The sequence below is a fragment of the Blastomyces dermatitidis genome, assembly GCF_000003525.1.
Source record: "Blastomyces dermatitidis ER-3 genomic scaffold supercont1.10, whole genome shotgun sequence".
In the NCBI taxonomy this organism is placed as follows: domain Eukaryota; kingdom Fungi; phylum Ascomycota; class Eurotiomycetes; order Onygenales; family Ajellomycetaceae; genus Blastomyces; species Blastomyces dermatitidis.
The window spans coordinates 3,346,162-3,359,938 of NW_025544783.1; the positions used below are offsets into that span (position 1 = coordinate 3,346,162).

A 13,777-nucleotide genomic window follows, 5' to 3' on the forward strand; every position below is an offset into this window, starting at 1 on the left:
ATAAAATTCAGAGAAAAATATCTTACTTTTTCAAGAGAAGTAAAAAACTATTTCTAAGATGTTTTTTTTTGTAATAACTGCTACAGAAGAATGTGTGGTTCGGAAGAACGTATGACCGTCGGATAATAACGCGGCCGCTTCCGAACTTGCTTATGAGTGTAAAGAGGGCCATAGCAGCCACTAATTAATTTAGTGTATAATATTACAATATATACAAAGCCGGTGTACATCTGTAATCATATGCGGTAAGCAACCTTTGAATCACATCTGATAGCATGTCTAAAAATCAGTGAGAAGTGCAGACTTCTTCAGAGTGTGATAATTTCATTTACAAAGTGATTTATAGTTATCATGTCAGTGTGATTCTAGAACATTTTAAAAGATAGTATATGAAGAGCAGTGAGCAGAAGAGCATTCAATTGATACTGTTTTACTTATTGAGGGAAAACTTCACATTCAGGCAAATGCCATGTATGTGAATGAATGAGATGTGAGAAAAGAAATGAGAGTGATGAACCAGATTCAAAGAAGATCACTCTCAATTCAAAGAGATAAAAGAAGAAAGTGATCATCACTGAAGTCATATAATAATATAGTAATATAACAATACAGTAATATAATAATAGACATTATACAATTAACAAGAAACTACTGAAATGAATATCTTCTCTAGCTGATATAAACAACATTCTTCTCTGCTATCTGAACTGAAAGATCAAGCAAAGTGTGTCAAACCGCTCCACCACGAACTCGCTCGATTTTTCGAATAAGAACCCGCCGATAGATCCATCGAAAAGCCCTCGATCATACGAGCATTTTGACCCCATCGCCGACCGCATACCCCGTGTGGTGGTGGAGTTATCCAGCCAAACGTGAACCGGACGTTGTTCGAAGCTCCAGTGTGGGATTATCCCCCGTTCTCCCCTACCACACCACAACCCCGGGCCAGAGTGCCATACAAATTGTAAGGTGAAGTGACCTAGCCATATGCACCAATCTTCTCGATTTTGGAAGATCCCCGACCTGTAGTTGTGGAGATATCCGAGGAGTGACCTCCGCGAAAACCCTGTCCATCTTTGATGTTTCAAAACATCAACGCCAAGTCTCACCCTTGTACCGCCCTTCCCAATCTGGCCCATCCCCAGCAGAAAAATACAAAAAGATACCTTGGCGATAATATCAAGCACATAATCAATGGACTCTTCTGAAGTGCAACCTCCACGGTCCGCTGCCAGTGTATCTAGACTTCAACACCAAGTCTCACTCCTGTACTACCCCTCTCAATCTGGCCCATCCCCAGCAGAATGATACAAAAAGATACCTCAGCAACAGCATTCAATACATAATCAGTGAACAATGATGTAAGAAATCCCGCTCCTCGCGGATCCTTTACCCCTATTCCTATCTCTCGTGTAACCAATAGGGCTAGCGGCCCTTGGCTACACACAACTATATAGACTGGAGTTCGCGAATACTATTCATAACTCAGCTTGAATACTATTATACATTTGACTTCTACATTTATCTTTCTATCATGAACACTTCTAGTAGTTAACAGTACATATCACATCAAGCTGCAAACACCTGAATAATCATCTGTAAGCACTTATTCTTACATTTCAAGCTCAGTCAGTCAGCAATCACCTGTTATGACTGAAAGAACTAGAAACTCACATGCTTCAACCCCTGTAAATTCTACTGCAGGCACTCAGAAGCAGTCATCTGAATCATGAATAATCTCTGTGAAAGAAGTCTCAGAGAACTTATCAATCACTCATGAGACACTATTCTCTGCATCTGTGACAGAGAAATTCTCTGAACTCATGAATGAATCAATCTCAGTGAAGAACATTCTTGAGCATCTTTCATAAGACTAAGCTATTTTTCTACAAGAAATGCTTGCTGTCTGCAAACACTCTTGAACTGAGTCTCTAGACATGATCTTCAGAGACACTTATGAACTGAAAAGAAACTTTCTCAAGCTGTGACCACTTAAGGCCATCTATTGAACCACAATCTATAAAAGCTTTTACAAGTTTGCATTTGAAATTGACTCACAAGCCTGACTGTGTGATATGAAAGATGAAGAAGCTGTTATCTACATGATAACAGGCCTCTATTACACTGAAGCCAAGAACTGACTGAACTATCTAGAGAATGATCATAAGAGATTCTGATAATCTGTTCTTAAGACCTATCTAGAGAACAAGTTAAGAGACTCTGTGAGCTGAACAGAGAATATCTGAGCTGCAATCATCAATATTAGAAAAAGAGGTGAGAAATCTGATGAAGACTACTCACAGTACTTCATGAAATTGTGATATGAATTAAGATCTGTGAAAACAGAGCTCTGAAACAAGACCTGAATAATAATGTTTGTGAAGAGACTGAATAAAGACATGCAGAATAAGCTCATTGAGTAAGACTCTAAGTTCTTGACTCTGAAGAAACTGATGACTCTCATTCATTGCTTATGAATCACTGTGAGAGTCACAGATCTGTGAAGAGCAGATTATTGACCAGTCCTGCAAGAGCCAGGATAACAGAGAACAGATTTATCAGAAAAAGATGACAAGATATAGAGAGATTCATGTCTGACTGCTGAGCAGAGAGAAAGAGCTTCACAAGCTTCTGTGAACAGAGTGTATAATAGAGAGACTAAGAAAAAGAGACTCTGCTTCATCTGTTCTAAATCAGAACATCTCTGTGTAAACTGTCTGAACAAACTAAAATAGGAATTTGAGAGATTATAGACAGAGTCAGCAACAGTCTTCTTAAGAGTCTTGAAGCTGACACCTGAATCTGTTGCTCTCTCAATGAAAATGCTTACTCACAGAGAGAGATTGCACCGCAGTGCTGCTGTTCTGCAAGCATGAAAAGCATTGATGAACTCAGGATCCCAGGTCACTGTGATGTCTCTAAAGCTTGCAGAGTGAATAGACTGAAAGATGAAGACTGAGAATCTGCTCTTGTAACAAGCAGAGCATGAGAACTCAGATCTGAGAGCTGAGAGACTTATAAGAGTTATCTTTGAATTACAAGATCTCTCTGAAATCTGAAGAAGATTTACAGAAACTGTGATTATCACAGACATCACAGATAATATATATTTAAAACTTACATGACTTCAAAGACACAATCTGCACATAGCTGTCTGTAAGTCAGGTTTATACTTCTGATCAGTGTTGACAGACTTACTTATGAAGATAGAAGCAGTTGATGCTGCAGAGTTGATTAGAGAAGACAAGCTCATCTATATAATAACTTTATAAGTGTCTGAGAATCTTGCAGTTATGAAAACTGAGCTTCAGATATCAGAGAAATACTGAGATCTTACAGAGGTGTTCAGCCCAGCTAAGGCAGCTGAGCTTTCTTCTCACTGTGAGAAGAATCTGATAATAGATTTAATAGAAGAGCAGAAACTCTTCTGAGAATTAATCTATAAGCTCTCTCATCATGAGACAGAGATCTTGTAAACCTATATAAAGAAGAATCTGAAGAATGACTTCATCTAATCTTCACAGGCCTTCACAGGAGCCTCTGTGATGTTTGTGAAGAAGAAGAATGAAGATCTCAGATTGTATGTAAACTACTGTGATCTGAACTTCAAGATAATAAAGAGTCACTACTCTCTGTCTCTGATTGAGAATGTGATTAACTATCTTGTGAGAGCTGTCATATTCACACAACTGAATGTGATCAATGTATATACATGACTGTGAATATAATCTGAAGATGAATGAAAGACTGTCTTTAGAACTGCACTGAGATTGTTTGAATATCTAGTAATGTCTTTTGATCTGACTAATATCTCTGTGATATTTCAGTCTTTTATTAATAAAACACTTCATGTATATCTGAATGTCTTTGTAATAATATATCTGAATAATGTGATAATGTACTTCATGAAGAAGGAAGAACACACTGAGCATGTGTGAAGTATGTTGAAGATCTTAGATGAGGCAGGACTGTATATTAAGCTCATGAAGTACAACTTCAGTGCTCACTGAATTAATTTCCTAGAATATATAATCACTGCAGATGATATTCAGATGAAATCTTCATAAGTTGAGACTATTCTATTATAATCAGAGTTAACTAGTATTCATGAGATTCAGATCTTTCTGAGCTTTGTGAATTTCTATAGATGATTTATCTTTACATTTATGAGAATCTTCTTGACTCTTACAGACATGCTGAAGAATGAAAACAAGAAGAAGTCATTCTGTGAATGAAGAATGAAAAGATTGTTGAGAAGGAAGAACTGTGAGAACTTTCTTATCTCAGAAGCTCACAGAGTCTTTGTAAGATTGAAATAGATATTCATAAATACAGTAATACTGTTTCACTTTGATTTCTTACTCTTAATCAGATTGAAGACAGATGTCTTCTTCTTTGCAATTTCAGAAATAGTCTTGCAACTACAGCTAAATGAGAACTGGGTTTCAGTGGCCTTTTTCTTGCAGAAGATGCAACCTGCAGAGATCAACTATAGTATTCATGATTAGAAGCTTCTCATGATAGTGAAATTCTTTCATCACTGATATCACTACTTCAAGAGCCTTGTAACAGTGATTACTGTTAGAACTGATCATGACAGCTTATAACAGTTTGCTTCAATCAAGAAACTCTCACAGCAGTAGGTTCACTGAGCTCAGAGACTGAGTGAGTTCTGATTCAAGATAGAACATATCAAGGAAACTAAGAACTCAGTGAACAGATTCTCTCACAGATCAGACTATGTTAAGAAGACCAGGGTGACAGACACAGAGAGACTAGAGAAGATAGAAAAGCTTTATAAGATGCTCAGACTAAGTGTTATGAAGAGATTGACTGAAGAGTCTCTCAATCTCTCATAAGAGAAGAAGAAAGAGAGAGAGAAGAAGTCTGTATAACTACTTTCTATGACACTGAGAGTCAACACTCTGAGAATCTCTGTGAGAATTCTTGAAGAGAGTATCTATAATCTGAAGAGTTTGTGAGCTTTGAGAAGTGCTGTGAAAGATCTGATGTAAGAGAAAACAGAGTATAAGTCTTCACAAGATCTTCTATTCAGATTGTCTGAACTGCAACTGAAGAATGAATATACTCAGCATATTCAGAAACTGCTCGCGGCAGGGATCAACTCTGCAGAAATAAAGAATTGAAGAGACTTAAATAGTCTCTTGTGAAGAGAGGGCTGGATTTATATGCCTGTGAATGAGTTTCTACATGTAGAACTCATCAAAAGATATTATAACTCTTCTCTAGTGAGTCATTTTGCAGACACTAGAACTTATGAGCTGCTTATAAGGAAATACTTCTGACTGAAGATGCAAGAACTTGTGAAGAAGATAGTGAATTCTTGTACTATTTGTCAGAGTTTGTGAATAGTGCAGTTCAGATCATATGAAGAACTTACTCCTCTACTCATTCTGCAGAAACCTTGGAAACAGCTAGAAATGAATGCTCTTGTGAGCCTCTCTGAAAGCAAGGACATATATGATGCCTGCTTTGACAGTGTACTGATGATAGTGAATCACTTCATCAAGATGACACACTTTATACCCATCTGCAAGAACTTGAAGTCAAAGAATTTAACTCACATCTTTGTCTGTGATGTGATCTGATTGTATGAATTGTCTGTGAACATTGTCTCAGACAGAGAATCAATCTTCACAGAAGAGTTCTGATCTGATCTGATAACTATACTAGAGATCTCATGAGATCTAAGCACAGCTTTTCATTAACAGACAGATGATCAGACAGAACACCTGATAAGTATATTAAAACAGTATCTGCAGTGCTTTGTCAATTACAATCAGAATGACTGAGTGCATTGATTGTCACTCACAGAGTTTGTGTACAACAACTTAAAGCATGTCAGCACAGGCAAAACCCTCTTTGAGATGCTCACTGAGACTCATTCACAGATGACCTTGATGAACCTGTGAGAGTACACTATAGAGTGTGATGATATCTGTGAATGAGCTGAGAGAATTCAGAAGATCTGAGAGAAAGCTCACAAATTCTTGAGAAAGACTCAAGAGTATCAGAAGAGATACTATGACTTCAAGCACATTGCAAAGAGTTTCAAGGAAGATAATAGAGTCTGACTGAGTCTAGAAAACATCATTATATGAAGATCTAGCAAGAAGCTGAATCTCTTGCAGACAGGGCCTTGTAAGATTATGAAGAAAGTTAGCTCACAGTTCTACAGATTGAAACTGTCACCTGAGTTGCAGATGTATAATGTTTTTCATGTCTCTTTGCTCTGTGAATATAAGAAATTCTCAGAAGAGAACTCTGTGACTCATCACTCTGTCTACAAAGCACTAGAGAGTGAAAGAGAATATCAGATTAAAGAGATTGTTGACTCAGAGAAGTGAGATCACAAGCTCTGATTCAAGGTTCAGTGACAAGAATATTCTGACAAGATGAATGAGTTTACTTGAGAATCATTCAGATAGATAAGATATCTGCAGAAGCTGAGACATGACTTTCATACTGTAAATTCTGACAAGTCAGAATGACACAGTCTTCACTAAGAACCTGATTGTGACAAAGACATTAACACTGTCATTTGTGAATTCTAGTCTATAAGATGATGAGTTTCTACTGGGATGAACAGTCTGCAGTGTACACAAGAGAAGAAGAAAACATATTCTTATTAAAGCTAAAAAACAAGAAAACAAACAGAACTGTAAATACAATTTAGAGATCAACAAAGAAAAAATAAAAGAAACTCACACTCACATCATTAACACTTATGACACTCAATTCTCTCACAACTATCAATTTCTCTCTTCAAAGAAGCAGAGAGTATTATATCTGTGATACAGACAATTGTTACATTTGACATGAAGGCTGCTAGAAATGCACAGACTTCAGGGAAGCTGAACATCAGAGTGTATACAGTTGCAGCAGAGCCTTGAAGACTGATCATCTGCATGTGTGATCAGATACTTCTCATGAAGCTGTATCTGCTCTCTCAGTTATACTGAAGTATTCAGCCTAGAAATAATGAGAATGTGAAGAGAGAGCTCATCTGTCCAGATTAACTTCTGTCATGAATTCATGACATTCACATTGCCTTGATTACCTGGATTTTGTGGGTATCCGAGGACTCATCTCCCATTAACAATGAGATTGCAGAAATGCGCCGCGGCGCGAGGACCATTGACAGGGAACCTAGGCATATTTACATATGCCTGGTCAGAGATTGTGCAGGCAGGAAGAAGGTGATCATAGATCTGCAGGGCTGTAGAAGACACTGACAACATCAGAAGCTTTGCAAGAACTGTCAGCTAGAATCTGTAAGGAATTACTTATGAGAAGACTTACAGTAAAGGAGAGAACTGTGCTGCTTAGAGTCAGGGGCTGGCCTGGGGGAGAGATGAGATGAGTCACTGGTCTGAAGATTGAGTGCAGTGATGAGGCTGAGGAAGATGAAGATGCAGTCATGAACAGCAGCATCCCTGCTTCATCAGCCAGCAAAAAGTGATCAGAGAAGTCATGAGAACACTCATGAGAAGCTTGACAGTGACCAGACATTGTTTGTGAAGATATTGAAATTGAAAAAATTTTTATTCTTGAGAAGTTCTTGAATCAATATGCAGACATTGTCAGAAACACTCTCTCTCTGTCATCTGAGTGAAAACACTTCACAGATGAATGAGAATACTCATAGTTTATGAGAATGAGAGCTGTTACAGAAAAAGGAAAAAGAAGATGAAATTCTGTAAATAGATCTGAGATATTTATACTACTCTAGAGAGATTTGCTTGCACTGTGAATGATTCTGTGGAACAGTCAGATCACTCTAGTAAACAAGAGTGATTATGAATTGCAGACCTGAATCTTTCTATGTGACTATAAAGAGTGATTGCAGACTGCAGACATCTTGATTCTACAATTCTACAGAGTTAATGAAAGAATGGAAAATTCCTCACAATTCTACAGTGTCAAAGAGCAATGATTTGTGAGAATGAATGAAAGATCAACTCATGAATGTTTCTCTTTAATAAGAGTGATCTCACAGAGAGTGATTCATCTGTGAGATGAATCTGTGTGATGATCACATAAGAATCTCATGAAAATGATTAAGAGTCAACTGAAACTCTTCTATATGAAAGGTGTGAGATGAATCTGCATAATAGTCAGAGAAGAATCTGTAGATCACAAAGAATCTCACAGAATAAAGAACTGAGTGACAGACTCTTTTCTCTTCATAATAACAAGGGATTTTTCCTTACTGAGGTTTTTTATAGATGTGAAGAGTTTTTAGTGAGTATCACTGCAGTGCTGAGCTGACTATGAAGTCACTCAGTGAAAGGCTTCATAGATGAAGCCTTAGAGAGGAAGAGGTATGTAAGAAATCCCGCTTCTCACAGATTCTTTACCTCTATTCCTATCTCTCATGTAATCAATAGGGCTAGCGGCCCTTGACTACACACAACTATATAGACTGGAGTTCATGAATACTATTCACAACTCAGCTTGAATGCTATTATACATTTGACTTCTTCATTTATCTTTCTACTGCAAACACTTCTAGTAGTTAACAGTACATATCACACCAAGCTGCAAACACCTGAATAATCGCCTGCGAGCACTTATTCTTACAAATGAGTCAACAGCACATTAACAACTATAAAATCAGTATATCTCAAGATCTGACTGAGCCTTTGATCCCTGCACAGTGAGATATATTAAATCTAGTTTTAATACCTCAATATTCAATAGATTCTGCAAGGGATTGGGAACAGCAACACTAGGTTTCTATTAAATTTGAGAATTAACTCTATATTGATATAATCATTGACAAAGTCTTCTATTTTGAGATATAAATAACCAGTTCCTCTACATTCTGCTGGCAATATTTATATTATTATATAGAAACAGACTTATATTCTCTATAATATCAAGACTCTGAAGAGGGAAAGTCTTGATAGAAGATATACAGTAGTGCATATCTTAGCAGTTTCTATCTCATTCTTCTGCAGCAGTTAATGCAAAAAAAAGATCTTAGAAATAGTTTTTTACTTCTCTTGAAAAAGTAAGGTGTTTTTCTCTGGGTTTTACACAATATTCTTACAAAGAATTAAAAACAGAGTTGTTTTCTGTCATAATTTCATATTCTTTTAAGTAAGAATTACTTTTTCAGTGACTGAAGAGCTTTCATTAATACTTAATTCTTTTTTACACTCTTTATTAACTGATTTGAGTTGCACACTTGTTGTGTGAGAAGAATTGAATGATTTAGAATAAAATTGAATAGTTTTAATCAATTTCTCTGCAAAAAATTGATTTATTTTTTGTCAGTTTTTCTCTTAAAAACTGTCATATCATCTGATTTATTATCAATTGATATCATACTTTTCCTCACTGTATCTCAAGAAAGAGATTGTAAAGATTTTATTGATTTATCTTAAAAATCAATTTTAGTTTATTAGATTCTCTTCAAAAATCTAACCTAGTTACTGAACTAGTGTGAAAAAAATCAGATGTTTTATACACAAAAGTCTTTTATTCTTCTTTTGAAACAGTCCGACCAACTTTTCAATTGAAAACAGACTTAGAAATATCTCAATTGAAACAGTCTGACCAACTTTTCATTGAGTGAAAACAATGAGTTCAAAAATACACTCAGTTGATGTGGAAAAAGATGTGTTCTCAAATGCTATTCCTGAGATTGAAATTCTGAAGAGAAGAAAGAAAGAAGAAATAGAGAAATAACAAGTTCTTGAAATACAGAAACTTGAAAAAGCAAGCAAGATTCTTGAAAAGCAGTGTCTGAGTGAGATGAATGAAGAAGTTCTATTAATTCTTCATACTCAGGCTAGATAACTACAGAAGATGATCAAGTTCAAACTTGAAATCTCAAACACAGTTCAAAAAACCTTGAAAAGTTCTAGTATAATCACTGACTCTTCATCTTGCTCTTCTTCTTTCTTTCTTCCTACTTCTTCTTCTTCTTTGAATCAGAAGAAAACATATGCTCAAGTAGCTGAATCTGCTGTCTCTAAACCTGCTGTCTCAAAACCTGCTCAAAATCCTGAGAAAACTGGGAAGAATACTGCTCATGCCTCTATTCATAGAAAAGTGAAAAAGAAAATGCAAAAAGAGAAAAACTTTCAAATCTTCAGAAATAGAAGACTTATTCTCAAAGTCTCAAACCAGGACATTCTGCAAAGAAACAAGCTAAACTCAAATCTCATTTTCAGAATCAGAAATGAAATTAATCAGCAGTTCTTTTCTCAGTTGATGACTGATATTGAAGTTCAAAAACCAGTTATAGCTTCAATTGAGTCATCATTCTTTGAAAACTTCATCATTCTAACTACAATGCCTGAATTCAGTGCTGAATTCCTTATTCAGAATAAGAATCTCTGAAAGTCAGCAGTAGAATCTTTGCTAAACACAATAATTCTATCTGAAAGAGATGAAAAGTGGGACAAATTCATTCTTCATGATATTTCAGTTGAAATTTTTGACTGTGAAGAAGGAATGCTACTTCTTAAAAATGAATTGAAAGAATACAACTTCATTCAACTGAGAAAGAAGTCTGTATGACTAAATTCAATTGAGTTCAGACAAAGCAGAAGAAATGCCTCTGTTCTAGTATATATAAAAACACTTGAACAGTCAAAGATCTCTGAAGTAAGAGTAGCAGATTTGAAAATGAGAGTTCATGAATACAAAGACTTGAGAATGAATCTCAAAGCTCAAATACAGTGTTCAAACTGTCAAAGATATGAACACTTTGCAATCTCATGTTTTAGAGACTCAAAATGTGCATTCTGTGCCAGAGATCATAAAACTAGTGAGCATAAATGTGAAACATGCTCAAAAAGAGGTGAAATTTGTCAATATACTCTGCTTAAGTGCTCTAATTGCAAAGAAAAACATGCATCTAGCTCAAAAGAATGTATGTTTGCTTCTAGAACTCAAAAGAACTGGAGAAAAGATGAAGCTCAAAGTCAATCTAGAACTGAAGAGAAGAGTCAAGCCAGTAAACTCACAACTGCAAGCTCAAAAAGAAGAAACTCTCAATTATCTAAGTCTTCAAACTTCAATTCTCCAGTGAAATGTAAACAGAATTTGAATCCTCAAACTTCTGTTAAGATTAGAGAATTGAGAAATGACTCTGATGATAAACTAGATATAATGCAAGCAGTTGAGATTCCTACTTTTCAGAACAGTTATAATCTACTATCTGATGATAGTGATTAGATTCTTCTCTACTCTCTTTTAGTATGAATATACAACAAAAACAACAAAAAAAGTTTAAAAACTCTTCAAAAATCACATTTATTCAAAATAATGTGAATAGAAACTCAAATTGCATTTATTCTTGTCTTCAAATTGCATTTGAATAAAAAGTTGATTTTATACTGCTTCAGGAGCCGAATTTTGATGCTGAGCAAAAATATGTCATTTCTCATTCAAGCTACTACTGCTTTTTATCTCAAAAGTCTGAGATAAAGTCAAGAGTAGTGATCTATGGAAGAAAGAGATCAAGATATCAATTTAATCTAAGATTTGATATCATGTCTGACCCTGATATTCTGGTGAGTGATATTATAGATAAAGAAAATGAGTTTAATACTATACAGCTCATAAATATCTATAATGAAAAGTCATTGAAGAAAAATAACAATATCTGGACAATTGATAGAGGATTTCTGAACATAACTTCATCAAGAAACTCTATAATTGCAGGAGATTTCAATGCACATCATCCCTGATGGAATTCAGAATGCAAGAGAGCAGTGAGAGCTGATAATCTGATTGAATGAACCTTTGAGCATTCAATAGATTTGGTTAATAAGTCTGATCAACAAACATTCTTTAGAAAAGGCATGAAACAGAAGTCTATTATAGATCTAACATTCATGTCACAAAATCTAATGAAAAGAAGACTTGTAAACTGATTTATTGATTCAAATGAGACATCAGGATCAGATCATGAGATTATTCAATTTGATATTGAACTGAGTGAAAAACAAATGAGTGAAAATTCTCTTCTCTCTAATCAGTATAACTTTGAAAAAGCTGATTGAAAAGCAGTTGAAGAAAGTATAAAACTGTTAAAATCTGAAAGACAGAATGAGCTATATTGAAATTCTGGTCAAGATATCTCAAATGAAATGCTTGAGAATAGAGTGAAGCTTATTACATCTATTATTCTAACAAGTGTTAGAGATAATATTTCAAAAAGAAAATCTTCTGAGTATTCAAAACCTTGGTGAAATGAGAATATCTCATCTAAAAGAAAAGAATTAGCTACTGCTAGAAGAGATTGAAAGAATGATGTAATATCTGATGAAGAGTTCAAAGCTGTCAGAAATGAGTATTTTTCAGATATTAAAAGAGCTAAAACAGACTGCTGGAATAAATTTCTTGAAGAAGCACAAGAGAAGGAAGTTTTTAAAGCTTTTAACTATACTAAAACAAGAAGTGTAGCAAAACTTTCAGCTCTAGAATATGAGTTTTAGAATGAATCATATACAGCAAACTCTTTTGAGGAAAAATGTCAAGCTTTCATGATAATTCTCTTTCAGAACTCATCAGATTCAGATTCAGATTTAGAGGAAGAGAATATATCACTTCTCAACTACATTGATGAAAATGACTGAGAATGGCCTGATCTTACACAAGATGAATTAGAGTCAGCTATCTTCTTAAGTTCTGTTAAAACTGCTGCAGGTCCTGATTCAATTAATCACTTGATTATTCAAAATACATATTTCTACTTAAAGAATGAATATTTTGAGCTCTTTTTCAATCTCTTGAAAAATGGATATTATTCTGAATGCTGGAGAGAAGCCACTGAAGTGATTCTTGCAAAACCTAATAGAAAAACTTCAATTCCTAAGTCATATAGAGTAATATCTCTATTGAACTGCCTAGGAAAGGTTTTAGAAAAGATAATAGCTACTCAACTATCTTTTATAAGCTCTATAGATGATTCTCTTTTATTCAGTGAATAAATGAGAGGTAGAAAACAGTGTTCTGCAATTGACACTGTTCTCTCAGTTGTTCATGATATTCAAATAGCAAAGCATGAGGGTCTGGTCTCAACTGCAGTTTTTATTGATATAAAAGAAGCATTTAATCATGTTTCAAAGTCAAAGTTAATTCAGACATTGAAGATATTAAAACTGCCACTTTCTCTAATAAAATGAGTTAACTGTTTTATGTCTAAAAGAATTATACAACTCTTCTTTGATGGAATGAAACAAGATAAGACTGAGATAAAAATAGAAGTATCACAGGGATCTTCAATCTCACTCATTTTATTTGCAATATACACTGCATATCTATTCAAGAATAGAAATAAGAGAATAGTGTGATCTCTGAGTTATGTGAATGATATTGATCTAGTCTACAGCTCAAAAACTATCAAAGAGAATTTGAAAGTAATTGAAGAAGCTGCAAAGAAAATCTTTGTTAGAGCAGATATCAATCAAATTCAATTTGATATGAATAAAACTGAGTTAATTCATTTCTTTCCTAGATTCAATGAGAAAGAACTATCTCTAACTCTTTTAAATAGAGAGATTAAACTCAGTGTAAATGTCAAATGATTAGGAGTATGATTAAACTCCAAGTTGAATTTTAAATATCACATTCAACAAAGAACTGTCAAGGCAGAAAGACTATTGAACAACATAATCAGACTATCAAATACAGAGAGAGGTCTATCCTTCCAGGCTATGAGACAGTTATATATAGCCTGTATTACATCAGTAGCTGATTATGAAGTTCAAGTTTGATGAAATAATCAAGGGAA

At 34.8% G+C, this 13,777-nt stretch overlaps 2 protein-coding genes across 2 annotated transcripts; both read right to left on the bottom strand.

Moving 5' to 3' along the window:
- Nucleotides 1–698: 698 nt before the first annotated feature.
- On the bottom strand, nucleotides 699–1,168 carry BDCG_08323 (uncharacterized protein; the record flags this gene model as incomplete). Its single annotated transcript, XM_045424102.1, has 1 exon — nucleotides 699–1,168. Exon 1 carries the CDS (start codon nucleotides 1,137–1,139, stop codon nucleotides 699–701), a length of 441 nt encoding a protein of 146 aa, XP_045272890.1. The 5' UTR covers nucleotides 1,140–1,168.
- A 5,938-nt stretch (nucleotides 1,169–7,106) lies between these two features.
- On the bottom strand, nucleotides 7,107–7,533 carry BDCG_08324 (uncharacterized protein; the record flags this gene model as incomplete). The annotated part of the gene is made up of 2 exons (XM_045424103.1): nucleotides 7,107–7,268; nucleotides 7,324–7,533. 2 exons carry the CDS (start codon nucleotides 7,531–7,533, stop codon nucleotides 7,107–7,109), a joined length of 372 nt encoding a protein of 123 aa, XP_045272891.1.
- Between the last annotated feature and the right edge of the window lie 6,244 nt (nucleotides 7,534–13,777).